The 27,215-nt window shown below is 40.9% G+C and overlaps 3 protein-coding genes and 3 long non-coding RNA genes across 8 annotated transcripts; 1 reads left to right on the top strand and 5 right to left on the bottom strand.

The window, feature by feature from the left end:
- Positions 1-4,102: 4,102 nt before the first annotated feature.
- LOC134196822 (uncharacterized) lies at positions 4,103-5,063 on the bottom strand. Its single transcript, XM_062666043.1, has one exon. It carries the CDS (start codon positions 4,886-4,888, stop codon positions 4,103-4,105), a length of 786 nt encoding a protein of 261 aa, XP_062522027.1. The 5' UTR covers positions 4,889-5,063.
- A 2,277-nt stretch (positions 5,064-7,340) lies between these two features.
- LOC134196190 (uncharacterized) lies at positions 7,341-7,609 on the bottom strand. Its single transcript, XR_009972497.1, has 3 exons — positions 7,593-7,609; positions 7,491-7,530; positions 7,341-7,434 (listed from the first exon to the last, which is right to left on the bottom strand). It is a non-coding gene; the product is annotated as an uncharacterized LOC134196190 (long non-coding RNA).
- A 1,018-nt stretch (positions 7,610-8,627) lies between these two features.
- Positions 8,628-8,975, bottom strand: LOC134196242 (uncharacterized). The gene is made up of 3 exons (XR_009972502.1): positions 8,935-8,975; positions 8,827-8,863; positions 8,628-8,769 (listed from the first exon to the last, which is right to left on the bottom strand). It is a non-coding gene; the product is annotated as an uncharacterized LOC134196242 (long non-coding RNA).
- Positions 8,976-10,575: 1,600 nt separating this feature from the next.
- On the bottom strand, positions 10,576-16,321 carry LOC134196678 (pulmonary surfactant-associated protein D-like). Of its 2 annotated transcripts, XM_062665888.1 has the most exons (13): positions 14,385-14,589; positions 14,268-14,303; positions 13,249-13,302; positions 13,140-13,184; positions 12,972-13,079; positions 11,981-12,034; positions 11,864-11,917; positions 11,760-11,804; positions 11,642-11,713; positions 11,519-11,575; positions 11,428-11,460; positions 11,340-11,366; positions 10,576-11,270 (listed from the first exon to the last, which is right to left on the bottom strand). In XM_062665888.1, exons 1-13 carry the CDS (start codon positions 14,514-14,516, stop codon positions 10,818-10,820), a joined length of 1,170 nt encoding a protein of 389 aa, XP_062521872.1. In that variant the 5' UTR covers positions 14,517-14,589; the 3' UTR covers positions 10,576-10,817. The 2 variants fall into 2 exon arrangements, with proteins under 2 accessions (XP_062521872.1, XP_062521873.1); XM_062665889.1 differs by lacking the exons at positions 14,268-14,303; positions 14,385-14,589 and adding an exon at positions 16,141-16,321.
- A 2,481-nt stretch (positions 16,322-18,802) lies between these two features.
- LOC134196453 (uncharacterized) lies at positions 18,803-20,378 on the top strand. Of its 2 annotated transcripts, none has more exons than XR_009972527.1 (3): positions 18,803-19,762; positions 19,820-19,876; positions 19,942-20,378. It is a non-coding gene; the product is annotated as an uncharacterized LOC134196453 (long non-coding RNA). The 2 variants fall into 2 exon arrangements; XR_009972528.1 differs by having other exon boundaries at positions 18,806-19,516; positions 19,624-19,699; positions 19,820-20,378.
- Positions 20,379-23,451: 3,073 nt separating this feature from the next.
- LOC134196821 (uncharacterized) lies at positions 23,452-26,036 on the bottom strand. The gene is made up of 2 exons (XM_062666042.1): positions 24,848-26,036; positions 23,452-23,543 (listed from the first exon to the last, which is right to left on the bottom strand). The coding sequence occupies exons 1-2, from the start codon at positions 26,034-26,036 to the stop codon at positions 23,452-23,454; spliced, it is 1,281 nt and encodes a 426-aa protein (XP_062522026.1).
- Between the last annotated feature and the right edge of the window lie 1,179 nt (positions 26,037-27,215).

Genomic DNA, 27,215 nt, shown 5'->3' with positions numbered 1-27,215 from the left:
TTGCAACACTTTACAGCTATAGGTAAGTTCATGTTACATGGTCATCAATAATGTAGATGACAGTCAATTCTATAGCTACACGATGTTGTTGCACGTGTTGATGATGTCTAGAGTGGTGATATGGAGGTGGTAATAGTATCTGTTCGTGTTAGTGTTGTTTGTGTATTGTAGTGGTAGTACAAGTGTAACCATCACTCTCACTTTTAGTCTTTAGAATCCAGTATCACGTGTCCATATTTTGGTTAATTGTTGATTACATATTTATTTCATACAATTGTTATTTAAATTGTTGCAATGACAGCCAGTATGGTCTGCCAGTTGAAGTCATGCTCTTACAAGAGGTGATAAACCACACTTTTATTTTGAGACGAATCAAGTGGGGAGAAGAGAAATAAACTAATTTTGTGACTAAGACGTAAGGAAATAAAAGAATGTAATAGTGTTTGAGCTTTTTATTTTAGCACTTCGAATTTTTTCGTCGAGGCAAGTTTTTTTCACTGTACTGTAGCTTCGACCATTTTCATACTTGTGCAGCTTGAACTAATGATAAGTTAATAAACAGTGAGAAAACCTAGAATTTTAAGTACCTCCAATTCAAAGCAATACTTAAAAACCTAAAGTATTGAATGGTTGTTACATGAAGGTGCAGCTCATACTGTAGTTTTAGGCTATAGACTGTCTACACATGCAGGTTGTCACACTCAAACAACTTTTCATGTAAATAACACTGCACCATCTGGTAACTACTGAGTCAGCAATGGTTTAGGTAAATTAAACTGCATTTTGTAGCAACATTTTTACTGGACTACATCAGTCGATAGAACAACAACAGCATACTATAAGGGTTAATTATTACATAGAGTTGATCAATAAGCTGTTAAGGAACATATATATGCGCCATTTGTTTTTAGACTGTAGTTTTAGTTTTCAAGCAGTTTTTGTTTCACACCATTGTCAAACTTTGCGTTATCCAGTATGGCTCCTTTGAAATTGACTCCTCCTGTGGTGAGATCTAGACGTATCTTCATAATTTGGAAAATTGGCTCCTGATAAATTAGCATCTGAAAAATCAACGGGACGATCAGAGGTAAAGCAACACCCAGAGTAGGTAGCATGTCGCAAACATGATCATTTGAAGGAAATTTCAGCGCAAGACAAGTATGTCTTTGAAAGTCCAATCCAGACAAATCATGCTCATCACGCGACATTAACTGACTGACTGGTTTGTCTTACTGTTTGCGTTTGGTATCTATAATCACAGTCAGTTGAAAAATTGTCATACTGGTGATGGTACTGGTTGTTGATAAAGCACGTATTCAGCTGCTCTTGAGTAACACGTGGCAACATCATCTTCCAAATTCTGGTTTCAAGTTTATTCAGTTGACAGTATTGAGCCTTGTTAAGAAGTTCAGTCTGCTCTCTTTTTGTTTGTGGAAGAGTCACTTCAGGATCGGTATCATCCCTCAAGTAATTGAGAATATGCCTGTAATGTGTACCATTTGTATCAATAAAGTAAGCTCCACCTTCATCAGTCGCGAGTTGATGACGTCCACTAAACATAACTGCTAGTATAGAGTCTGGTTGACTCCTCAGTGTTGTGAGAGATGTTGTGAACTTGTGATCTCCTCCATTCAATTTGACTTGGCCACACTGAAATTTGTAAACGTTCTTCATAAATTTCTTTTCATCTTGTAAACGTTGTTGCATTTCTCCTATTTCTTCGTCTACTCTTCTGTTTGTCTCGTCTAGGTCGTGATGCTGACGCTTAATTTTTTCACGTAGCTTTGTTTCTGCAACGGTTACTGCCTCTGCTTTTTGTTTGATCTTACTTGCAAACTCTTGCGCCGGTTGTGCCAATTCAGTGAAGCATTCGGCCAGATTTTGAGATGCATACGGTTTGCTTGATCGTGTCATTGTTCTCTCAACGTCTCTCTTCATAGAACACGGTTGAGAATTATACACGAACTCGCTATTGTTGCTGACAAAGTTTTATTACTTCTTGAGTTCATTTCATAGATCAGAGATCCAGTTCTTCAATGTTTGCAGAACCTAGTAACGAGATAATCGAGAAAATTCGGGAGACTCGACTAAAAGATTGTTTGTCATTGGCCACTCAAATTTTGAGCATGTGATTATTTCGTTTCCATGCACACCTTTTGAAACAGCTACGCAAATTTGCACGCAGCACGCTACACTGTATATACAAATGCACTTACACACACAGGATTCATGCAGTCAGAGTATGAAATTCGCAAACTGAGCTGTCGCTTACGGCATTATTTCTCTAGATCAGAATATACGATTAGACCAAGCCAACGGTATTTATAGCAGACTCACGTGACTCACGTGACATTACTTTTGCGTGTTGTAATTAGGCATTCTCTTGCATTCCACATATATATTTTGTCTCAAGCGCGACAGACTTTGTCGGAGGCATATGTACATGTACATACACACGTAGGTGAAATACGTTCTAGTCACATGACTTCTGCCATGTTTCCCATGCGTAAACTAGAAGGGCTCGTAGCTGTCAAACAGATAGTATTTTATGTTTGCAATATTCGGATAACTAGTAACACTAAACCATAGATTTTGACTAAACTAAGGCAAAATGTTACGTTAGGCATCTTCAACCTTTAAATACTCTAGCAGTGCCAATTCTAATGCAGACAGCAAACGCTGTACTAAGAATTTCATAGAGTTGACTCCAAATTAATTTAGGTTTTTCAAATGTTCTGTCATAAACGCTGTAATCAGAAATTGCACAACATTGCATTAGCTAGCCGTTAGGACTACAAAAAAAGTTGTTGATCTATTGCACAACTGGCAGTCAGTTGCATACGTAATCTCCACACGTGCAACTATCACATCACACGCATTGCAAGCGCGAAAATGTGCAAACATCAGAACTAAAACAAACAAATAAATCACTAACGTTCGTCGTTTTTAGTATCCGAATAGTAGCATTGAATGCTGTATTCAAGACGAAACTCGGTATAGTAGCGTCCCATCCTTTGACGTTGTACATACAGACTCCAATATTGTGATTGTTGGCGCGGAAAAGAATATTTATAAATACTTGCTTCTGCAAGACCAAGTATATACTGGTACATTGCACTGTTTTGTTTAGAAGATTTCTCTGTTTGTACTGTACTACAAGCTTAATTTATATGATATACAAGTACAAAAACATTTGGAAAAATGTTAGCATTTGTAAACGTCTGAAAACAAGATAGCATTCTGCTGACAGTACACATAGCTCCACGAATGCATAGATACAGCGTTACATCATTCCTACATTACAGCACACTTAAGTGTTCAAGGAAAAGATCGAAACTGCTATGTAGCATACATCTTCCCTACAATGCAGCACGCTGAAGTGCTCAAGGAAAAATGTGCAGCAATGTACGGATAATATATGCTGTATTTATGCATTCATGCAGCTATGTGTACTGTACTGTAACTATACAACCGTACTTTGTTTTCATACGTATACAAGCGTTAGTAACATTCTTCTCACTGTGTCTACAATCTTACCTGGCAAATTGTTTCCCATCCTTTTTGAGACGTCAACTCTCTCTATATTGCTTTCGATTTTCCTAAAATGTTTTATGCATGTTGCCGTTTATTGTGTAACACGAGCCTTTCTAATTATTGCCTGTTATTGTCCACTGGTTGTATCTAAAAGGTCACATCCTCGTAGGATCATATGTATTATAGTCTGCACTGTGTGAGGGTTTGCGAGGTTATGTGTAATTGTTTTGTAGATATCTTGTTCAATTTTGAGCTAAAATCGATGATATTAATTTGTTTTCAGGACAATTTGGGCAACCCTGCATTTAAAATGGCTGCTACGTTATTATTCAACCTGAAAAAGCTCAAAGCTTAAAACAAATACTGTTGTACTGTTGTAATCAGACAATGACTGCACTGCTTTCAACAAGGAAGCAGCAGTACATGTTACATATAGATACAACTGCACTGTACCACCATTCTTACTCTGCTACATCAGGTAATAGATCATCATACAATAATGGTCATTGATTAGTGTTAGCGTTCCAGCTTGCACATGAAGTTGAGCTGCTCAGAAACACACAATACGTTATTTGTCTTCAGACTGTAGTTTTGCAAGCAGTTTTTGTTCCACACCACCATCAAACTTTGTGTTGTCTAATATGGCCCCTTTGAAATTGACTCCTCCTGTGATGAGACCAGCACAACGTCGGAAGTCAGCTTCTGATAGATCAGTACCAGAAAAGTCAACTGGGTAATGAGGTTCAAAGCAGCACCCAGAGAAGTTTGCTTGTCGCAAACATGATCTTTTGAAGGAAATTCCAGCACAAGAAAAGTGTGTGTTTGAAAAGTTCAATTCAGACAAATCATGCTCTTCACGTGACAATGACTGACTAGCTAGTCTTGCTGTCTCTAGTAGGCATCCACCATCAGATATGAAACGATTCTGGGGATGCTGGATATGCTGGAGTAGTTGGTAGACAGACTGGTTATATTGGTAGTTTACAAAACCCATATTCAGCTGCTCTTGAGTAACACGTGGCAACATCTTCATCCTAATTTTAGTTTCAAGTTTATTCAGTTGACAGTATTGAGCCTCTTTGAGAAGCTCAATTTGCTCTCTTTTTGTTTGTGGAAGAGTCTCCTCAAGATTGGTATCATCTCTTAAGTAATTGAGAATATGCCTGTAATGTGTACCATCTCTATCAATAAAGTAAGCTCCATCTTCATCAGTCGCGAGTTGATGACGTCCACTAAACATAACTGCTAGCATAGAGTCTGGTTGACTCCTCAGTGTTGTGAGAGATGTGGTGAACTTGTGACCTCCCACATTCAATTTGACTTGGCCACACTGAAATTTGTAAACGTTCTTCATAGATTTCTTTTCATCTTCTAGACGTTGTTGCAATAGTTTTATGTCGTCTTCTACCTTTCTTCTTTTTTTACCTAGCTTTGCTTCTGCGGCCACTACTGCTTTTGCTCTTTGTTTGATCTCGTCTGCAAACTTCTGAAACTTTGTTTTACTTGTTTGTGTCAACGTGTCCAGCTCTTCAACTAAATCTGCCTTCCACGTGCACGTGCAGTCAACCTGATCAGACGGGCCCCCTTCATCAACAACTGTAGAGCACATTTGAAATTGCGGTACTAAAGTATAAATTACTCTCTGCTTTTTGTTTGATCTTACTTGCAAAGTCTTGTGCCGTTTGTGCCAATTCAGTGGCGCATTCGTGCAGATTGCTGCTGTCGTAGTTCTTGAGACGTCTCTCTTCACAAACAAACGTTTGAGAATACGCAAGTTTGTTCATTGTCGACGATCGGTAACTAAGTTTATTACTTCTTGACTTCATCTCCTTGACAAGTTGTAGACCAGAGAAAGACACTGGTCTCGCGTAGCCAGACTCCTTTTCGCGCGTCACACTTCCGGCTATCTACTTGCAAGTGTCCGGCTATCTAAAAAAAAGTGCACAATATTTTAGGGTTTGACTAAACCGGAGACCAAATTTTGTGTTAGGCATTTTGAAAACTTTTAAATATTCTAGCAATGCCAAGGCAGACAGTTAACAGACGCTGCACTAAAATATTTACAACTAGTCTTGTCCAAAAATTGCAATCAGAGGTAGCACAGCATTGCACTAGCTAGCCGTTAGCACTACAATCAAATTTTGATCTATTGCACAACTGGCAGTCAGTTAAACTTATATTTATCTCTATAGCTATACGTGCAACTATCAGAACTAAAACAAACAAATCAATCACTATAACATTTTGTCGTTTTTGAAGCTTGCTTATTAGGCACATCACCACCTGTGACCATTGACATTAGCATTTGCTGTACTCAAGACGAAACTCGCTAGTAGCACCCCATCCTTTGACATTGCATGTGCAGACGCCAATATTGTGATTGTTGGCGTGGAAAAGAGTATTTGTAAATACTTACTCCTGCAAGTTTTGGAAGTGTTTGTATAGCATTCCAAGCATTGACATCTTTATTAAATGCCCTTAATTCAACTGGACCATAATTTTCAGCAATTCTTCAGCTGCGTAGGCTTCCGCCCCCCCCCCCCCCCCCATTGCAGACCGTATCAGCTACAACAGGCTTTGTTAACGATTGCTGAATCCAGTGTTTTCTGTTGGTACTTCTGCCACTTCCCCATCCTCCAGTGGACGTTTTGCCATCGATCAGAACCACCAAGGTCACACTGTATGATGACGAGTAGAGTTTGTCTTGCCACACTTGCACTAGTACATCATACACTGCACGCTGGAAACACGTCTCTAGTACACGCTTAGGGAGTTCCCCAAGATTTTTGCAAGGCCTGGCGGAAATTGTTGTAACCACGCCCATTCTAAATTTTGGGTACTCTCATTCTAATTTTATGGTGACACACCCTCGAAAGCTTGATGCAGGTTTGCTTACACTGAGATGCGACAAACTGTTGTCATGGAATGCTCAGGCACAAAAGGAACGACGTAGTATATTTTCTATAGAAAGTTTCTTTTTATCTTGACCACATGATAGCTATATTAAGCCTTATAGCCCGTGGAAAATTTGCAGACTTCAAGTAGCTGAGAACCTAGTACATAAGATAGGAAGGGCGAGTATTTAGAAAACTAGTTTGTTACCATCAGATATACTGACCTAAATAGTGGGCAGTGCTGATCAACAACCACTGCTGATCTTTGAGTACTTATATTACAATTAAGTTCATACCATATGGCAGGCTTTGTCCTAATTGGTCTTATCTTCAAACCAAGCATCCCAGGAACTACTTGTTAGCCTCAAACAACTTCTCAAAATACAAATACACGTCCATTGTCTTCATATATATAGCTAATCTCTGCGTACTCATGCAGCAAAGCATTGGCGGGCCTACACCAAGTGGAAGCCAAGGCATGGCGGAGCGCCATGCCTTTTGTATGCTGGGAACGTACAACCCTGATGCTGTTTCTAGAGAGAGTCCAAACAAGTAATTTACAAGCATTTGTCAGGCCGTTAAATGTATGAGATAACTAACACCTCAACAGTTTTGTTGACAACTGCAATCTATAATAAATTAATATTATTAGGGATCAACACTGATTAACTATATTCGACTGACACCAGATTGTTGACAGTTTAATTATATGTATTTCATCTACAAAAAGGACATTGCATAAATTATGCTGACGTCCCAACCCTATAATTAATAAATTTTACTTGTATTTGACGTGCCTTAATTGGCAGAATGAAAGTATCTTTTCAGCAAGTAAATATTGGTATACTGTACTAGTCTCGTGTAGCCAAACCCTTGACCCTGGAGACTAACACTATATTTGTATAAGTCATTGCAAGGAATTTCTTTATCTTCCCTCTGGCTTTGGTGGTTCTCTTGGTCTGGCAGGCCTAGAATGACCTGGGCTTTCTCTTTGGCCAACTTCTCCCTAAATTAGTCAAAAATATGTCAGTTAACTGCAACATAACAAGTCAATGTATTTACCTTCTTTCCACTGGCAAGGCCCCTGATGACCTGGCCAACCCTAGAAATAAACACAAATGATTTACACACAGGAATGACATGCAGTGCTGTATTAGGCATTACGTGTGTGCCATCTATGCCAGGTAATCCACGTGGACCAATTGCTCCTACCTTTCCCTATAAAATATATTTGTATACAGTTTACAACAATTTCGATATTTGTTGTTAGGTTTTACAGCAGGACCAGGACCTCCTTTTACTCCTTTGCTTCCTCTTGGACCTGGGTTTTCCTGAAATTTTAATTAAAACAGAAATACGTTTTTATAACATTGCAACATTTGAAACGTCTTTGCAGTAACAAATTTGGTACAAATTGATAAATTATAGCAAAAGCAAGTTTTAGTCTACAGTTTATAAAATAATAACTATTATTTATGATTACATAATAAAAATTATAAAATTAAATAATTACTGGTACATAAAAATAAAAGTTTTAGTTGCTTAAGACTTGAAATGCTATTTAAATTTTTAAGGAAATACTTAACAAAAATGTGCAAACACATTCTCTCACACGCACGCAACACACACACACACACACACACACACACACACACACACACACACACACACACACACACACACACACACACACACATGAACAAATGGACAAATGAACAAATGTCAAGCTCTCCACTTTATTCTTGAATTACGTCAACCTTAAGGTCAGTTGCGGAGATAGCTCCCCTGCCTCTAGAGACAGGGCTTCCATGGGCTACGTGGAGGCTTGAGAGAAGCAATTGTGTGTAAGTTTCTTCCTTAATTAAGGAAATTATGTCATAGCTCGCCATTACTGTGACTCGAACCTGCAACACTGTTAGGTCCCGGATGTTGTCATTCTCCAAATGCACTCTCTATTCAATTGAGCTACAGCAACACAAACACACACACACACACACACACACACACACACACACACACACACACACACACACACACACACACACACACTGTACTTTCAGTAATAACAGTCGTAATGAAATCGCTGACAGTAAAACACAAATGATCAGTGATTTAGGAATGAAAGAGACAACTGACGGTTAGGATACGTGTACGTAACTGTACTAATTTTTCTGGCCAGTACAAACTGAACTAATTTTACTACACTTGTGTGCTTGTTGTGTGTGGGTCTAGTTAATGCCTGCGTCCAAACCTATTAAACGTCACCTGTGATCCAGCTCTTCTATGTGGTCCAAATGGCCCTGCTCGACCGTCCTGTCCATTTAATTGGACCTTGACTTCCCTTACCAAACACATATAAAGAAACTGCTGACAATAAGTAAAAATAAATTTATCTTACCATTTTTTTCTGGCTGACCTGGTTCACCAACTTCGCCCTGATCTCCATTTTAATTAAACAGTATGTTACATTTAGACCAAAATTGGTAATCGAGCTGGCAGGTTCTACCTTCATCTTTAATCCAGCAATTCCTTGTGATCCTCGTTCACCTTTGTAACCCTTGTAAATGAAACGATTCAATTAACAGGTTTGCAGACTGTTATATTTCTTACCTTACTTTAGTTGAAATCTAACACAAGCCAAAGTAAAACGAATTTGAGGTGGCCAGTGACCCAGGTCCCCCATTGCTATCCCACTACTTGGACGTCACAAAATGGAGGTACACGCCTGCTTTGTCTTTAAGAATACTGTAGCACCAAAGACGTATTCGATCCTCTGCTGTATAAATAATACTGACCTAATCAACAGGAACCAAACGCGTAATGGTTTCCAATAGTAAGACTTCATTTACCATATCGATGGCCACTAAAACAGATAATTCACTTTACAAGTCAACAGTTTTACTGGGAGTTAATTCTTGCATCATTGTATTTAATCTATATTGCACGCTTGTACCAGAAAGCAAGAAGCGTTGTAATAGGTTCAACAGTCTCATACTTAATTACAAATGTTTAGCTGTGCATGTAAACGGTCAGAAGCGTCCTATACTCTAATTCTGCAGCTGTCTATGCTGGTGTAAATTCCCTACCTCGGACGACTCTGCATCAAAATGTCTTACCTCAATCCGGCCTTCCTGGCACACCTGCATCTCTCTGTGGCAAGAAACAGACTAATCAGACGTCTCAACTAAAGATATTAGCGCGATCAACGAAAGGAACTCGATGCTTATAGCAATATTTCATTTAAGCTTCACTCGTTCTCCTTTTGGTCCTACCCAATTACTGCTGTAGCTGCATCATCATATTCTGTATGTGATAGAGTGCTGGTCACCAACAAGAAAGTCATGTGCACAACGCACGGAAGAGCTGCGCTATCATTGTGCACTAAACAACCAGGAGCATATACAGCACTACGCAGTGTGCTGCCAAAATTTGCCTTAGATCGATTAGATGAGCACTTTTAGTATACAACATTGGAAACAGGTCGCAAGAAAGTTGGGATTTTACCGTGTTGTTGTGTTATTTTGTAATCGAACGACTATATAGCTATAGACGTTCATTTCCATTTTAATTTAATTGGGACGCACGTGTAACTATACAAAGTTTGAGTAAGTTGTTGACCCTTCTGGTTCTAGTAAAATTTTGCAACATTTTGCAGTGCTGCATGGTTTGATAGCATATTGTAGGAACAGAGTTTGGAGACCTTTCAAACCCCATGCAAAAATACCAGATAGAGCCAATTTAGGATCATTATCTTAACTTTGTTAGAACAAGGAATATCGTTGTTAGTCGAACTGTTCGACTCGAATTCCGGTGATTTGCCGTGACGTTTGGGTACTGTACACCTAAACAAATAGAACCATTTATTTGCTGCAACATGGTACAGTACCAATGTATCAGTTCGCTAGACCATGCAGCTACACCCGCTGACGGCGGCGCTGTGATCTCTGCTGTCGTGTTACTCACTTCCGAGTCTAACCCTAAGTGCAGTAGTCGAATCGACGAGAGTCGTAGTAGACTTCAGACTGGGAGGCGTAGCGATGTGAAGTGTAAATTGAACGCTGGAGTCCACGACGACTTACTGCGGTCTCATGAACCTACACATGCAGGCATGCGCACTAGCTGCAGGTAGACTAAAAGGTTCCAAATGTTCTGTCATGAACGTTGTAATCAGAGATTGCACCGCATTGCATTAGCTAGCCGTTAATTATCACTACAAAGTTGTTGTGCACAACTGGCAGTCAGTTGTACATAGTCTCTAGGCGTGCAACTATCAGCATCACACACATTGCAAGCGCGAAAATGTGCAAACATCAGAACTAAAACAAACAAATCAATCACTAATGTTTGTCGTTTTTGGTGCTTGCTTCTGCACACTCGCCACCATTGACATTAGCATTTGGTGTATTCAAGACGAAACTCAGTAGTTGCGCCCCATCCGTTGACGTTGTATAGACGCCAATATTGCGATTGTTGGCGTGGAAAAGAATATTTGTAAATACTTGCTCCTGCAAGCCTTGGAAGTGTTTTTATAGCTTTCCAAGCATTGGTATCTTTAGTAAAGGCCCATAATTCAACAGGACCATAACTGTGAGCACTTCCCCAACTGGGTACTCCTCCGCCGCCAATGTAGACCGTATCAGCTACAACAGGCTTGGTGAACGATTGCTGAACCCAATGTTTTCTGCCGGAAGTTCCGCCACTTCCCCATCCTCCAGTGGATGTTTTGCCATCGATCAGAACTGCCAAGGTCACATTGTATGATGACGAGTAGAGTTTATCTTGCCACACTCGCACTCCATCATACACAAGACACTTGCAACATGTCTCTAATACACGCTGTTTCTAGAGAGATCGAGTCCAAACAAGGTATTTACACGCATTTGTCAGGCCGTTAAATGTATGAGATAACACCTCAACAGTTTTGTTGACAACTACAATCTATAATAAATTAATATTATTAGTTTTAGATCAACAGTGATTAATTATATTCGACTAATACCAGTTTGTTGACAGTGTCATTTAGGTGTTTCATCTACAAAAGCATTGCATAAATTATGCTGACGTTCCAACCCTATAATTAATAATTTTACCTGTGTCTGAAGTGCCTTTGTAGGCTGAAAGTATTTTTTCAGCAAGTCTTCACTCATCTACATCAATATTGGTATACTATTAGTATACATGTATAAAGCATTGCAAGGAATTTTTTATGTTACCTCTGGCCCTGGTGGGCCTCTTGGTCCGGGAGGCCCAGTATGACCTGGAATTCCTCTTTGGCCAGCTTCTCCCTAAATTATGTCAGTCAACTACAACATAATAAATAATTGTATTTACCTTCTGGCCACGGGGACCACGAGGTCCCTGATGACCTGGCCAACCCTAAGAATAAAACAAATGATTTACATTAGAATAACACAGTTTGCTGTGTCACGCGTTACGTGTGCGCCATCTGCTCCAGGTATTCCACGCGGACCAATCAGTCCTACGTTTCCCTGTAAGAATAATAATAATATTTATAGTTTACAACAATTTCAATATTTGCTGTTATGTCTTACAGCAGGACCAGTATGTCCTTTTACTCCTTTGCTTCCTCTAGGACCTGGGTTTCCCTAAAATTTTAAACAGAATTGCTTTTCTAAAATTACAACATATTAAACGTTCTGCAGTAACCAATTGTATTCTAGTGTATGAAACAATTACTATACAATTATAGAATATAATTATATAATTAAAAATTATAAAGTAATAATCAGTTAGTCTAAAATGAAATTTTAGTTGCGCAAGCGTTACAAAAATGTTACAATGCTATTTAGAGATTTAATAAGTATATTTATAATTTAACAAAAGTGCACACATACTCACATACTTAACAAAAGCAAACACACACACACTCGCACGCACGCACGCACATACACACACACACGCTTATCATATACGTAGGAAAGTGAGTACCATGGGGCACACCATGCACGTTCTTTAGCCATGATGTAAATGTGCTAACACTTAATTATACAAATAACAACTAAACATGACCAAAATAGGTTCTCCTTTAAGTACTATTAAAGAAATTTGTGATTTCATCTAGATCAATCTTATCCATTTGTCTTATGCACGTCAAGTCACATTGCATAATTTAGTCTTGCCTGACTCATATTGCGACACTCAGACATGTCTTCAATCTTCTAAGTGCTGTAAATGTTCTCTTCGCAGTTAGGTGGTAGTTCAATCAAATTAAGTGAATATATTCTGAAAACTTCTTCTCACCGAGAGAAATTTTAGCCAGGATAGAACATATTGTTCTTACATTTGTCACCTTTGTAATTGGTAGATTATTTCCAAGCTTATGTACTAGCTGTACTTCTTTTGGTAAACCAGTATGATCCGGTTCTTACGCATGTTTGATACAAAATTGCACTACCAGTCATGATGCATGACTATAACAACTCAAGTGATCAGTAATTTAGGATCGAAAGAGACAGCTAACGGTTAGGGTGCTACGTGTGTTGTGTGCTGTTGTGTGTGCGTACAAAGCTAAATGTCATGCACCTGTACTCCAGCTTGTCCTTTCGGTCCAACTGGTCCTTCTCGACCGTCTTGTCCATTTAAACCGGCACGACCAGTACTTCCTGGAGGCCCACTAGAACCTGGAATTCCCTTACCACATTACCAGGTACAAAAAATTGCAGGTAATAAAAAGATTGTTTCCTATTTTACCATTTTCCCTGGCACACCTTGTTCACCAGCTTCTCCTTGGTCTCCCTTTTATAACAAGTATTAAAGTTACATGCAAACAAAAATTGATAAACAACCTGGCAAGTTTTACCTTCATCCCTTTTAATCCAACAATTCCTTGTGGTCCTTGTTCACCTTTGTGGCCCTTTTTTATTAAAATAAAATAATTTACTTGGCAGGTTTAATTTACAAAGTTTTAATTTTATTTAGTCACAATAAGTCAATCAATTAATAGAAGTCTTTTCTTACTAATAGTAGGTAGACACCGGTGTCTAGTTAGCACTTACAGTTTCATTGTTAGACACGTGCCAACCCAGGGTATACGTAGCGGTCACCATTTCTTGGTACAGTGTAGACTCACCCAGTTTCGCTAATTGTCAATCTCTAATTTTAGGAATTGCCCGCCCTTCCATTTCTCCGTTGCGTTTAGCAGTCTCCCATTTGAAAAGCCTAGAACATTTCTCTCAGCTGTTACCGACCGTATTCACGACTGTAATAGCTAATGGCAGTGTATCAGGATTAGTTTGTCAAGTTTTGTCTAGGTCTGACGCAACCTGAACCAGGATGATGACACCTTTGGTGTGCAGCGTTTCCTTTTTCTGGTCTAAACTAAAATATGTAGCGAGTTGCCTAGATGCTAGCGTGCAGCACAGTCTACTAGGCTAGTCTGTACTTCCGTATTGAAGAGGTAACCCAAACCGCAGGCGGGGTCGTTGCCTAGACGTAAACATGCACAAGTGACATGTGCAGCTGCTGTGAGAGAGGAGTACAGCGTACAGTTAACTGTACTAGTTCACGTCTACTGTAACAGGAAAGCCAACAACATGTTTAGGCAGTTATCTTGGCAGCGGGCCTGTCGTGACCGTTGCCATCGCAGCTGATTAATTTGTAATAGCTCGTCTCAGAGCTACAAATCTGTAGTGATCTGCACATGTGCCGCTGCGAGCGCACCCGGCCACACTCATGACATAACTTTGGTAGTATTAGACTTACCCGCTCGGCCTTGTGTCTAGCTAAACGATGACAAAGAAATTTCTACTCCGAAGTTTGCAGCTGTCTGGTTTTTGGTGTGATTCTATACCTCGGAGTACTTTGCATCAAACATCTTACCCTCAATCCCGGCCTCCCAGGCACACCTGGTTCTCCCTGCAAGAAACAGATTAGGAAATCAACTACCGATCGCTTGATCAACGAAAGCAAGCAATCTTTTATTTACTATAAACTCACTTGTTCTCCCTTTGGTCCTTCACAATTTACTGCTGCATCTGTCTCATTTGTAGATGGATCGTTTTCTGCTGCTTGTGAAAGAGTTCCGGTCACCAGTAAGAATGCCACAACACATTGTAGAGCTGCTGTCATTGTCACTGTGCCGTGTACGTATACTGGAGCAAAATCTGCGCGAGCTAGAGTAGATCAGCTCTCTTAGTACTCATGCAACGTTGCAAACGGATCTCACGGAGATTGGGATTTACCGTGTGTTGTGGTGTGTACGTATTATGCGGTATCACATTGACGTGTGTAACCGGTTATGTGTCAGGCTTCCGATATTTGCTAGAACAAGGAACAGGGCTGGATACCTACTTCGAGTAGGTCCACTGGTAGTTACGGTATCAGTTAGGTGCACCTGCACCTGTCAGTCTACTCTCTCTTCGTTCCTATAGCAGTATATATATGCGCACTCTTCTTTGAGCGGTATCGCACTGTTGGCTAGACCGTGGTTAAGTTCTGTTATGTTAGATTACCAAGGTCAGTGCATGTAAAACCAACTATGGGTAATTTTGGTTAACTTCGGTTAGATAGTGGTTAGAGCATAGTTAGCGTAACCAACCTCCAGACCATGGTTAGCGTTGGTTTAGACTCGGTTGCGCAATAGGTCATAGTACTGTAGGTAATGCGGTTACGTACTTTCTGCTAATGGTTTTGCGGCTACAGAATAGGGCTCAGAAGAGGAAGCCGTCAGAGGAGGTTCCTTCGTCGTCAGCAACGAGAAGTCTAGCTTCGAACTTCCGGACCAGAGAGCGCGCGAACTCTAGTCTGGACCAAAACGATACTAAAATGATTTCGGAAGAATTTATCAAAAGCGATGCTAAATGGTAGTCTAACAGCGTAGGATCGTTTTACCTAGATCAACATATCATTTGTAAATGCCATGAGATCTCATGAACAAAGAAGAGACGTCTGCCGTGTTTGTGGCGATATCTTGGTGGACGGCACGAAACCAACACTCTTTGGTTCTTCGGCAGACTGCTAGCTCGTCTAACCGCTCGACTGGCGAGACTATACCACTCGACCAGTTGTCAAAGGTGATGGTCTAGCGACGCTGCTGTGCTTGTTCTGTCACCGCAAGCTTGAAAATATCGAAGAACTGAAGCTGAAACTAAAAGTAATGTGTGTGTGTGTGTGTGTGTGTGTGTGTGTGTGTGTGTGTGTGTGTGTGTGTGTGTGTGTGTGTGTGTGTGTGTGTGTGTGTGTGTGTGTGTGTGCAGCAGAGTCTTCATCACGGCTCTGGCGTGCACTTAGCCACCCACGAGGATTTCACACTCGCGCAATCAGCGTTAGCGACCTTAGTTAGCAAACTTAATTATAGATAACTACCATTTTGCAGACCTCCTGAGAGCATTTAGGTGTCATATTCTTGGTTAGCACTCACCAGACTAGCAAGCATGGTTAGCGCAAGGTTAGCAACATTGCCATGCAATTAGTGTGTATTACATTACATTCTTCGATGGACCTGCTCTTGGTACTTTCTTCGTCGTCGGCAGTATGCAGCCATAGCCAGGCGGCGTCGACAAATCATTGCGTTACAGCGCAACGAAAAGCGGCTACGACTACTGGCGTCGATGTTGGTGTTTCGCAGGAAGTTTCTGCAAATGTTTGCAGTGCTGTACACTTAGTCAGCGCGCTCTCTGGTCTCGAAGTTCGAGGCTACGAGGAGTCCTCAGACTTTGGCGGTTTCAAAGGCATGCGCACATTATAAACATACCTTCACGTGCTGATGTTTCTGGCCTTGCCTCATGACATCGTCATGCTCAGTGAAACAGCACGGCTAAGCCTTTCGAAGCTGCTTCTATCTCGATCTGTGCGAGCACGTACGTCGTCTTGATCTACGTCGATCGACAGTTAGATAGTGAAACCAGGCGACCAACGCACTAGACAGCCTAGTGTTTCTCCATCAGAGTCTGTTTGTAAAATGTTTCTATTCCTAGTGTGTGTGGTAAAGCGATAGTTGGAAGCATGAGTTGAAGAATGTACGATAGGGCGGTCTACTTGAAAGAAAGGCGGTGACGTGTCTCTGTCATCTGTATACTGTATCTTTGTGCTTCCGTCTTCGGTCTTTAGCTAATTAGATGCTAGGAGATAAGCAGGTACTTGCTTTCGACCAACGTATGTTGCAGCGCATCGCAGTCGACTAGAGGAGATATATGTATGGATTCAGATAGGCTCTTTATTAATTTGCAGTATCAGACAATGAAGCTGCATTAAAATTGCTAGAACAATGAAGATCACAGAAATTGCTGCATCTTGGTTCTTCAATGTAAGAATGGTGCGGGAAGCAGGAGCGTAGCCAGGAATGACCCAAAATATGGAAAGGGGGTTTGCGGATTGATACGGCAATAGCTACGCCCCAAAACCACGCCTGCAATTGGGTGGATCCCCGGTAAATTTAGCTTTACCTAATGATTTGACCTCTAACTTATATATTTAACAGTCACTAGCCAGTATTAGGTCGTGAGTGTGCGTACGCATAGACTCCAACAATGTCATACGTATTTGCACTATATGGAACTGGTCCGAAGATAATCAATTACTCTGAACCTACTTTGTCACTAATTAGAGTATCCTGCAGAAGGATTCTACGAGGATGTTGTCTTGAAAATATGTTAATAATTTCATCCATACTTAGATCTCCTCTAGTCGACTGTGATGCGATGCGACATACGCTGGTCGAAAACAAGTACTTGCTTTATCTCCTAGCATCTAAAGACCGAAGACGGAAGCACAACGATAAATATGACAGAGACAACACGTCACCGTCTTTCTTTCAAGTAGACTGCCCTATCGTCTATTCTTCAACTCGTGCTTCCAACTGTCGCTTCACCACACACTATATGAACAGAAACATTTTACAAACAGACTCTGATGGAGAAACACTAAAACGGTCGCCTGGTTTCTCTATCTAGGCTTCGCGCACCCGATTGACGTAAATCAAGACGACGTACGTGCTCGCACAGATCGAGATAGAAGCAGCTTCGAACAGGCTTAGTCGTGCTGTTTCACTGAACATGACGACGGTATGAGGCAAGGCCGGAAACACCAGCACGTGAAGGTATGTTTATAAGTATGTGCGCGTGCCTTTGAAACCGCCAAAGTCCCCATTCCGTAGTCTGCAGTCTGCAGTCTGCCTAGTCTGCAGTCTGCGTTTTACAGCAACCCTGCCTGCGAAGGGATCACAGACTGATTGGAGAGAGAATTTCAGGATGTCAAGAGGAACTTTCATGAGGTTTGGATATTGTTCTAGATTAGCTAGTTAACTGCTAGCCTTTCTTCGTGTGTGTAGTCTGTGCAATGATATACGACATCTAGTCACGAAGAAGTCCACCCACTTGAGAGTCCCTATATCGCCAGAGAAGAGACTAGCCTTGACTCTATACAGGTTGGCTGGCAGTGAAATTATAGAACTGTCTCAAACTTGTTTGGCGTCATGGTTTGTCAACTGCTGGCACTATTTCCAATGAAGTACGTCAGGCAATCGTTTCCCACTTGAGTTGTCAGTGTGTCCAGATGCCACAAGGAGATCGCTTGAAGGAAGTCATCGAACGGTTCAGAAACATTGGTCATGGTTTCCATTGGTCAAAAGTTGGCTAATGAAAGCATATCCCAAGAACTCCAATATGAGGGAATCTGAGAAAAGTTTCAACTACAAAGTGAGTTGTGCTCGAATCGCAGTGGAAAGGGCATTTTGAGCTACTCAAAGGTAGGTGGCGAATTCTGTTAAATCAGCAAGAGACTGACATCAACAATGTTTAAGTAGTCGTTATTGCTTCCTGTACCTTACATAACTATTGTTTGGCACACAATGAAATCAACGATGACTACATTGAAACTGAAACAATATGTGATCTTGAATCAGGATTGTCAGCAATTGGAAGGATCCAGAGATATGGTAGCATCAGCAATCCGAGATCATATCAGAGACTATTTAGGTAAAGTTAATGAACAAAAGCGCAGTAGTAGTAGTCTCATGTTTGCGAGACGTTTGAGAGTTCTGTGGGGGAGAACATGGATGCGTAGCCAGACGTTCGAGAGTATTGGAGGGGTGGGGAGCAGAGAACATGGATGCATGGCCAGGCGTTTGAGAGTGCTGAAGGGTGTATGGTTGGAAGAACAATTAAGCTCTCCCGTCCTTACCCCTGACATTCTCAAATGTCTGGCCATGCATCCATGTTCTCCCCTCCCCTCCCCACAGAACTCTCAAACATCTGGTACACACGAGACTACTGTAATTAGAACATGGTTACATTGTGTTAAAACAATCTGTTAAAACAGTGTCTCAGTCGCTAAGCAAACTACCATACGCTATGTAGACACAAATACAACCTCTACTCTACATCAACACTAACACGCAAGAATGAAACTAATTTACGTAAAATCGATACTGTAATGTCTTGCTTCGATACTGTTTATCGAATTAGGATCTATTGGAGTCTGTCCTATAATTGCTGCAACCTTGTTATGTATCATATCTGCATTTCCTTTCTGAAGGCAGACTGCCAATTGACGACGCCAATAGTTTGCAAAGTTACTGTAAGACATGTCCAGTGCTGCTGGCGCGAGACTGGCAGCCTCCTTCAAAGTGTTAACACTCTCAGCACCCCAACAGACAAACACTTCCAATGCAAAAGGTCGGAACAAGTGTCCTAGGTCTATTGCTGCTCTCTCTCTCTCTCTCTCTCTCTCTCTCTCTCTATTGTCAGCATCTTCCATCCTTGACATCAAATCCATCTTTTCCCCAAATTGAGTAAGTTCATTCGCAACTCTATCAAGGCCACTGCTTTCTTGTCTTTTTCGTTTTTTGGGTGCACTAGGAGGTGCACTAGGAGGGCTATGGTGCCTACTAGTACTGGCAGGTGTTTCAGCGAAGCTTGGGCTTTGGTCACTGCAATCTGGAGGTGTACCACTGCCATTTCCAGATAGACATTCAGCTCCTGCTTGGGTAGAGTCATACGGAGAGGCAATGAAGGAAGCGTACACTAATGCGCATCCAGACAATGTAGGTTATTTACGCATGCGCGCTAAGGGAAATAGTTGGTGTGACTGTGCAGATGCGCGTATGGAGTGAATTCGTCGCTGTTTCCTCGGTAATTTACTTTTAACAGTTATATTTATTCAACAACTATAGTGATACTCTGGCTAGTAAAGTTACTCTTTGATCTATCTATGCTTGTGCTTGATACTTTGTTTACAGCTCACCAAAGCTCGTGCTCATGGAAAGTGGATCTCCCGGATAGAAGAATCGAACCAGCACTAACACAACGGAGAAAGTAAAACGCACACGCACACACGCGCGCGTTTATGCTCTAATTAAGGAACGTTAATTTGCAGTGGTAACATGTTGAATCCTCTCAGAAGATGTATTTGCTCTTTCACCTGTGTCTTTTTAGAAAGCAAACATCATTGAGACTGGGAGATGTCAGATAGAGTTCCAGATGACTTGAAGGGTCTGTTTGATGCCAGCATCTCTGTTGAGATAGATGTTCTCACATTCACAAGATTGGTTGTATAGGAAATGGTCAATATTCTTCATTGAAGTATGACACACTATTTAGGAGAAACAATTATACAAGTTTACAAGAGACGATGAAGCAAATGTTGAAATATTGTACATATTTCTGTCTGTTGGAACCTAGCTGGAAGGATGAGAAGTTTGAACATGAACTAACAGCATTAGTTGTTCATCCACTGAGAAATGTTGGTCCTTGTTTTCTTGTTGAAGCAGCTATGCAAGACGATGTGATCACAAACTGGCCGAGACCTGTAGTTATCGCAAAGGCTAGAATATCTTGAGCTACTTTCTGTAAATAGATTACTTTGCAAGTGTGCATCAATATTTAATTGTAAGGAGAGACATGTAATTGTTGAAACTCTCAATGATATTGAAGTAGATCTGTAATCATAGAGACCACACTGCATGTGAACTTAATTGATACAAATATAACTAGAATGGAAAGTGTGTGTATCAATCTATAGTCAACTATATAACATAGCTACATCAAGATTTTGCTGTCCTGCTTTCTTGATTTGACGGTCAGTTGGATCAAAGTAATTGTACTAAAGGTAGATGTTGATATTGAAACTACATATTTGCCATAGTGGTGGTCAGATATGTCCACACATGTCAACATTTCAAAATTTGAATGACTTGTATTGAGGGAAGACAACTTTCAATTGAATTTAAACTTAGTAGGTATCTTACCCAATTCAAACCATCAATAGAAATATAACTAGAATGTAAAGAATGTGTATTTACAATATTCAACCATTTTATATTATGCTATAGCTACATACAGGACTTGCTGTTTGTAGCTCCACTGCCAGAGTTGAATCAATATAATTATATTATGTACACATTTAATATCAATCATTAAAACTTTCTCAAAATATTAGTACAGTAAATAGAAGTTTGTATGCAAAGTTTTACTTGTGAAACTACATATTTGCCAAAGTGGTGGCCAGATATGTCAACACCTAATAAAGATTTCAAAAAAATTCGAATGATTTGTATTGAGGGAAGACAACTTTCAATTGAATTCAAATTTAGTAGATGTCTTACTCAATTCAAACCATCGATAGAAATATAACTACAACGTAAAGAATGTGAAATTACAATATTCAACCATTTATATTATACTATAGCTACATTCAGGTTTTGCTGTACACAGTCAGAGTTGAATCAAAATAATTGTAATATGTAGATATCAATACCAATCATTAAAACTTTCTCAAAATATTAATACAGTAAATAGAAGTTTGTATGCAAAGTTTTACTTCTGAAACTAGATATTTGCCAAAGTGGTGGTCAGATATGTCATTACTTGTCGACAGATTTCAAAAATTCGAATGACTTGTATTGAGGGAAGACAACTTTCAATTGAGTTCAAACGTAGTAGATATTTTATCCAACTCAACCATTGATAGAAATATAATTAGAATGTAAATAATGTGTATTTACAATATTCAACCATTTTATAATATACTATAGCTACATACAGGTCTTACTGTATATTGTTGCTCCACAGCCAGAGTTGAATCACAATAATTGTAATATGTAGATATTAATATCAATCATTAAAACTTTCTCAAAACATTAATATAGTAAATAGAAGTTTGTATGCAAATTTCTACTTCTGAAACTACATATTTGCCAAAGTGGTGGTCAGATATGTTAACACCTGTCAACAAATTTCAAAAATTCGAATGACTTGTCTTGAGGAAAGACAACTTTCAATTGAATTCAAACTTAGTAGATATTTCACCCAACTCAATTCATCAATAGAAATATAACTAGAATATAGTCAGCCATAAATACATTATTGTTTCTTCACAGCCATCGGATCAAAATAAATGTATTAATTAAATGTAGTTATTAATAACAATTATTGAAACAGTTTAGAATGTTAATTAACATAATTAAAAATGGTATCTGTGGCCTTAATTAATTGTTAAAACTGTACATTTGCAATGGTCAGATATCATACTGTATGACACAGGGTATATAGTGGGCTGACGTTGTGGTTAGTTTTTAGTAGATTGTCTAGCCACGCCTATGTATCGATAGTTGTGTCACGTGGAACACTATCCCCGCCTTCGTCATTCCCCGGATAGGCAATCCTCGCAGGAGACTGACTATCCGGGGAATGACGAAGGCGGGGAGAGACTGGCTCGAGTCTAGCTCTACACCGCTACAAAGTGGTGCATCTTCCGTGTGCTGTTTGGAATTGCGATGTATATGACACTACTAGATGTCATATATATGCTTCGTTACGCTGTTTTAGCACTTGGCGATCGCGCTCTCACGGACACAACGGTCTGTGTGTCTAAAAGGTCATGGGCATCTGTCAGGAAGATGTTAGATGCTATGCGATTCTGTCAGGTTGCTTCTCAATATTGCAACGAGAGCTGCAAATTAGGTGATCGACTCACGCGTGCCGGAGGAAACTCTCGTCAGTTTATTTCATGAGGGCTTGCGCGCGGAGTACTATGTCGAGTTGGAACGTGACCAACCCGCAACGCTTGCTGATGCCGTGAAATCCGCCTGAGAGGGTGCAACGATGTCAACTACGCGGACGACATGATGTTGTGGCAAAACAAGATCGACGACGATACAACCTAACTCCTTCAGCAGATGGTCAAGGTGGGCAAGCGACAAGACAAGGTTTTGAGTCTTCTGATGCAGCAGGCTCAGTGCTCACCTGCTGCCTCTCGATCAACAGCAACAATATATACTAATCACGCTCGCAGATGTCTCGTACTTTAGAGCTCAACCTAAGCGGTCTAGGGGAAAGTGTCGATCACTACTGCGATATTGTGGGTCATCACTACGTTGAGTGCCGAAAGAGATTACGCGAACAGCAGCAGCTCAAGCAACCACCAAGCAAGGAAGATACATGTACATGCAGCAAGCAGCCGCAGAACTATTAGGGGAATTCCCTAGGCAGGTAATGAATGTCGGTGTTATGTCTCAACGTGGTGATGATGTGCGTGCCGATCTAATGAAGCTCGGGAGCTTGTGCGTTTGTGAATAGCGCCGGCTTGCCTATCTCGCGCCGTAACACACAATCTATTGATTGCTTGCTGGGTATTGGTGCTTCTATCTCTATTAATTGTCTCTGAGGAAATTCCGAATTTTGCTCAAAGGTCCTATTGCCTACGCAGAGAATGATATATCCGCAAATTAAATGGTCATAAAAGCTGGTACCATGCAATTAGCTGTATCAATAGGACAGGAACACATCACACATCCTTTTGTTGTGGTGAAGCAATTTGGGTTTTCTGTTTTGTTGGGTCATCATTATGACTTTCTGTCTAGGGTGCATGCTGTACTGGATTTCAAACAAGGGATTGTTTCTCTTTCTTGTGGAGCTTGTGGGAAAGTTGAGGTGGTAACTGTTGGACAATTGATGTCAGAGGAATTAAGACCTATTATATGAAGAGTCTGAGTCTGCAGACTTGATTGAATTAGAAAAGGACACACATGTGTTGGTAGATACCTCTTTTGATGCTGTGCCATTAGTGGTCAAGGAATTACAGCCAACTGAATCTCCACCTGAGAAAGGTCTTCTATTGATGCGGAATACTTATATGCCTTACACCCTGACCATTCATTGCCTATAGTCAGCAAAATATGCTCATTAACAGGCCGCAATGATAATAAACAGTGGGATCAAATATCTGAGTTGGTGCATAATTATACTCTGATGTCTGGACCTTATGATTTGGGTCAAACTCACACTGCATGGACACTGGCATTAGCCTAGCTGCCTGTCTCATCATACCCTTACCGAACGGGACCCTAAATTTGAGCGTGAAGAGATCACAAGAGAAGTGAATGAGATGCTGGAAACTGCTAGTAATATAATTTGACCTTCTCAAAGTCCAGGGTTGTCTCTCGACTGACAAATGGGATGGAGGCAAACGTTTCTACATTGATTATGTATATAGATAGAAAGATCAGCTTAAATGATCAGCTTAAATGATCATGCAGACTGAGGATCCTTACCCATTGCTGAGAATTTATGACATGCTTACAGAGAAAACAGCAGTCATTACTACTTAGTATATATACCCAACTGAGGAAGACCCTGAAGAACATAACATATTATAAGGAACTCTCTGTGGAAGAAGCTGATGAGATCAAACAGGCAACTGAGGAAGAAGCTGAAGACCATTAATTACGAACTCTATACTGCAGCTGCATGATCAGGGGTGTCACATGACAAGATCTGGGAGAGAAATCATTCGCCCTTGAAGACTAGTAGTGACTTAGTAGAGACTTAACTGTTGCCTTGGACCTAGAGTTCTGTCGTGCTGTGTTTCTCACATATGTTATCTGTTTTGGATTTTCACTTTACTTTCATGAAGTGGAAGGGGAGGAATGTAGTGGGCTGACGCTATATGCTTATTGTCTATCGCTACGCGTAAGTATTAATAGTATGTAATAGTTGTGTTAGTGTAAAACAAAGCTGTACCATTACAGATATACTTATCGACAGATATTTCAGACATTTAATATTTTTAGGGTGTGTGTGTGTCTGGTGTGTGTGTGTGTGTGTGTGTGTGTGTGTGTGTGTGTGTGTGTGTGTGTGTGTGTGTGTCTGTGTGTCTGTGTGTCTGTGTCTGTGTCTGTGTGTCTGTGTGTCTGTGTGTCTGTGTATGTCTCTGTGTGTGTGTTTGTGTGTGTCTATGTGTGTGTGTGTGTGTGTGTGTGTGTGTGTGTGTGTGTGTGTGTGTGTGTGTGTGTCTGTCTGTCTGTCTGTCTGTCTGTCTGTCTGTCTGTCTGTCGTTTTCATATATTTTCATAAATGAATGCTATTACAACTAAAACTATTTAGAATGTTCAAGAGGCCCAATAGGGTCAATACACATCACAAACTAATGTACGCAAAACTGAGTATGATAGTTCTTTACATTACTGGAGCTCATAGATAAAAGGTGTGATAGTTTTCCTGCAATAGTCCTAGCATTGCAACGTTGTAGCGCTGTTGAGAATCGTTTTCTCCAGTAACACATGAATTCATTAGCATTCTTATTGCCATCATCATCCGTCGACCTGGTTGATAGTTCCTGTAGGTATCTGGTGGCTCGTTCTCCCCAATGGCCAAAATGCTCAAATACAAGTGGAACAAGTGTCAAGGAAGACGCACCGGGGAGAGTGACTTGACTATATTTGGTTAACTTCCTGTTCTCCCTGTTTGCAGCTGCTGCTGCTTCCCTTTTAGAAGCTTGGAACAATGTGTCTTTTGCCCAAGGATGAGCCAAGGCTACATCAAGCTCTACATTGGTGCCTGAGCCCGCATCAAAGACAGCAATGTCTGGACGATTGTTGTTGTCAGTGTACCGATCTCGAGGTTCGCGTTTGTGGTGGATCTGCAGGTGCCTCAAACAATCAGACCATTCGGACACAATGGAGTCATGTGACCACACAGGACCACCGCCTTTCTTACAGGTGAGTAAGTGATACCCTGTGTTATCCAGATTAGCATCACATTCACATTTCTCGATGCAGCTCACAGCCGGTATCTCCAGACCCAGTCTCAACAAACACGCCAGACGAAATTCGTAAGGTTGAAGTGCGAAATTTGCCGATTCTGGGATAGCAGCAATCCAGGCACCAGCACCTTTACCCTTTAGGGAGTGAAGGCGGGCTGCATCTCTAGGTGAACAAGAATGTTCAATCATATAACTGGAAATAGAAGTCATGTGTTGTTGAGTGAGCCTTCTTTGTAGTTGCTTGGGCTTTTGAAGTAGCTCGCTAAGACTCTTGTCTGATGGTAGGGCCTGATGTATCTCCAGTGCAATTGAAGTGTCAGTGTCATTTTGAAAAATGAGATCGTTTACTATCTTCTCCATGATCGGAAAGCGTGTGGGCAGAACTGATAATGTGTGTGACCAGCTAGAAATGAATGCAAACTGAGAAATTTCTCTCACAGAGGTCACACCAAAGCCTCCATGTTTAATCGGTAAGGTTGCCTGCATCCACTTCTCATCAGAGATTTCTCCGAGGTTCAGCAGCCCTGTGTATGTTTGTCTTGTCTGAAGATCATGAGCAGTGGCAGCAGTGTAGAGTTTGAGTGGGGCAATGGATCTTGCAAGATGAGTCATTCTAGGTACATGGCAATGTCGAAGCAAAAGCATCGCACTTTGTGGATCGTCAAGATGAAGAATTTGGTTGCAAAGAAGGCTTCCAGAATCAACAAAGTCTGCACACACACTTTGAATAAATGAGAGGTTCCCAAAGGGAACTCCCAGAATCTTGTCTGTCTGTCTGTCTGTCTGTCTGTCTGTCTGTCTATCTGTCTGTCTGTCTGTCTGTCTGTCTGTCTGTCTGTCTGTCTGTCTGTCTGTCTGTCTGTCTGTCTGTCTGTCTGTCTGTGCCTGCCTGTCTGTCTGTCTGTCTGTCTGTCTGTCTGTCTGTCTGTCTGTCTGTCTGTCTGTGTGGTGTGTGTGTGTGTGTGTGTGTGTGTGTGTGTGTGTGTGTGTGTGTGTGCGCAGTGTGTGTGTGTGTGTGTGTGTGTGTGTGTGTGTGTGTGTGTGTGTGTGTGTGTGTGTGTGCAGTGTGTGTGTGTGTCCAGTGTGTGTTTGCGTGTAGGTGAGTCAGACGGAGTGTATAAGCTCCTGATTGCATGTGGTGGGTCAAATTTAATTATACTTACCTATGTATTTATATCTTAGTTTGACGTTATGTAAACATTCCCTCATCTTTGAGTTGTGCGGTCAGATACGTAACAGACGTCGTATGCCTATGCCAGGCACTTACGTGTACGGGGCAGTTGGGTGGACGAGAGCTCTTCCATCCACTTCCGCCGTATCCGCCCTTGGAGGCTCCGTACATCTCTATTGTAAGTTACTCTGGTCGTACTGGTCGACTGTACATCGTGAAGGCATTCTCACGTGCAAGTAACACTCAACTCACCGATTGTGACGAGGTAGGCTACGTCTACTGTACGTACGATCTATCTAGAGCGATCATATCATCGAATTCGAAGGGTACACGCTGTGCATGATCGCACTCAAAATGATTTCTATTTGATTTGCGATCGCGTGTCGTCATGCGACATCGCTAGTAGGCATGCACCAATAGTAGCTTTGTCTAGCTAGAACAAATCTTCATGCATGCGCCTAACTCGTTCGATCTGCTCATGAGAACTCGCGCGGCTCATAGCGAGCAGCATGAACACACCCATTACATCTCATACGTCTCATGAGCCACTGCTCGTGAGAAATACACAAATCTCATGAGATGAGCAATTGTCTCATTGCATCTCATGAGATATACGTCCC

Source organism: Corticium candelabrum, chromosome 21 (assembly GCF_963422355.1).
Source record: "Corticium candelabrum chromosome 21, ooCorCand1.1, whole genome shotgun sequence".
In the NCBI taxonomy this organism is placed as follows: domain Eukaryota; kingdom Metazoa; phylum Porifera; class Homoscleromorpha; order Homosclerophorida; family Plakinidae; genus Corticium; species Corticium candelabrum.
Note: the sequence above shows the minus strand (reverse complement) of the source record. Positions and strands in the feature narration are given on the sequence as shown.

Bases quoted from the DNA above. Each gene is read 5' to 3' on its own strand.
- LOC134196822 (XM_062666043.1), bottom strand. From the start codon at position 4,888: ATGAAGAACGTTTACAAATTTCAGTGTGGCCAAGTCAAATTGAATGTG.
- LOC134196678 (XM_062665888.1), bottom strand. From the start codon at position 14,516: ATGACAGCAGCTCTACAATGTGTTGTGGCATTCTTACTGGTGACCGGA. The intron at 13,080-13,139 runs GTAAAATAGGAA...TAATGTGGTAAG, and splicing joins AAGGTGTGCCAGGGAAAATG to GGAATTCCAGGTTCTAGTGG. The intron at 11,805-11,863 runs GTAACGCGTGAC...TTTTATTCTTAG, and splicing joins CTGGAGCAGATGGCGCACAC to GGTTGGCCAGGTCATCAGGG.
- LOC134196821 (XM_062666042.1), bottom strand. From the start codon at position 26,036: ATGACTCATCTTGCAAGATCCATTGCCCCACTCAAACTCTACACTGCT. The intron at 23,544-24,847 runs GTAATGTAAAGA...TGCTGACTATAG, and splicing joins CCTTTTATCTATGAGCTCCA to GCAATGAATGGTCAGGGTGT.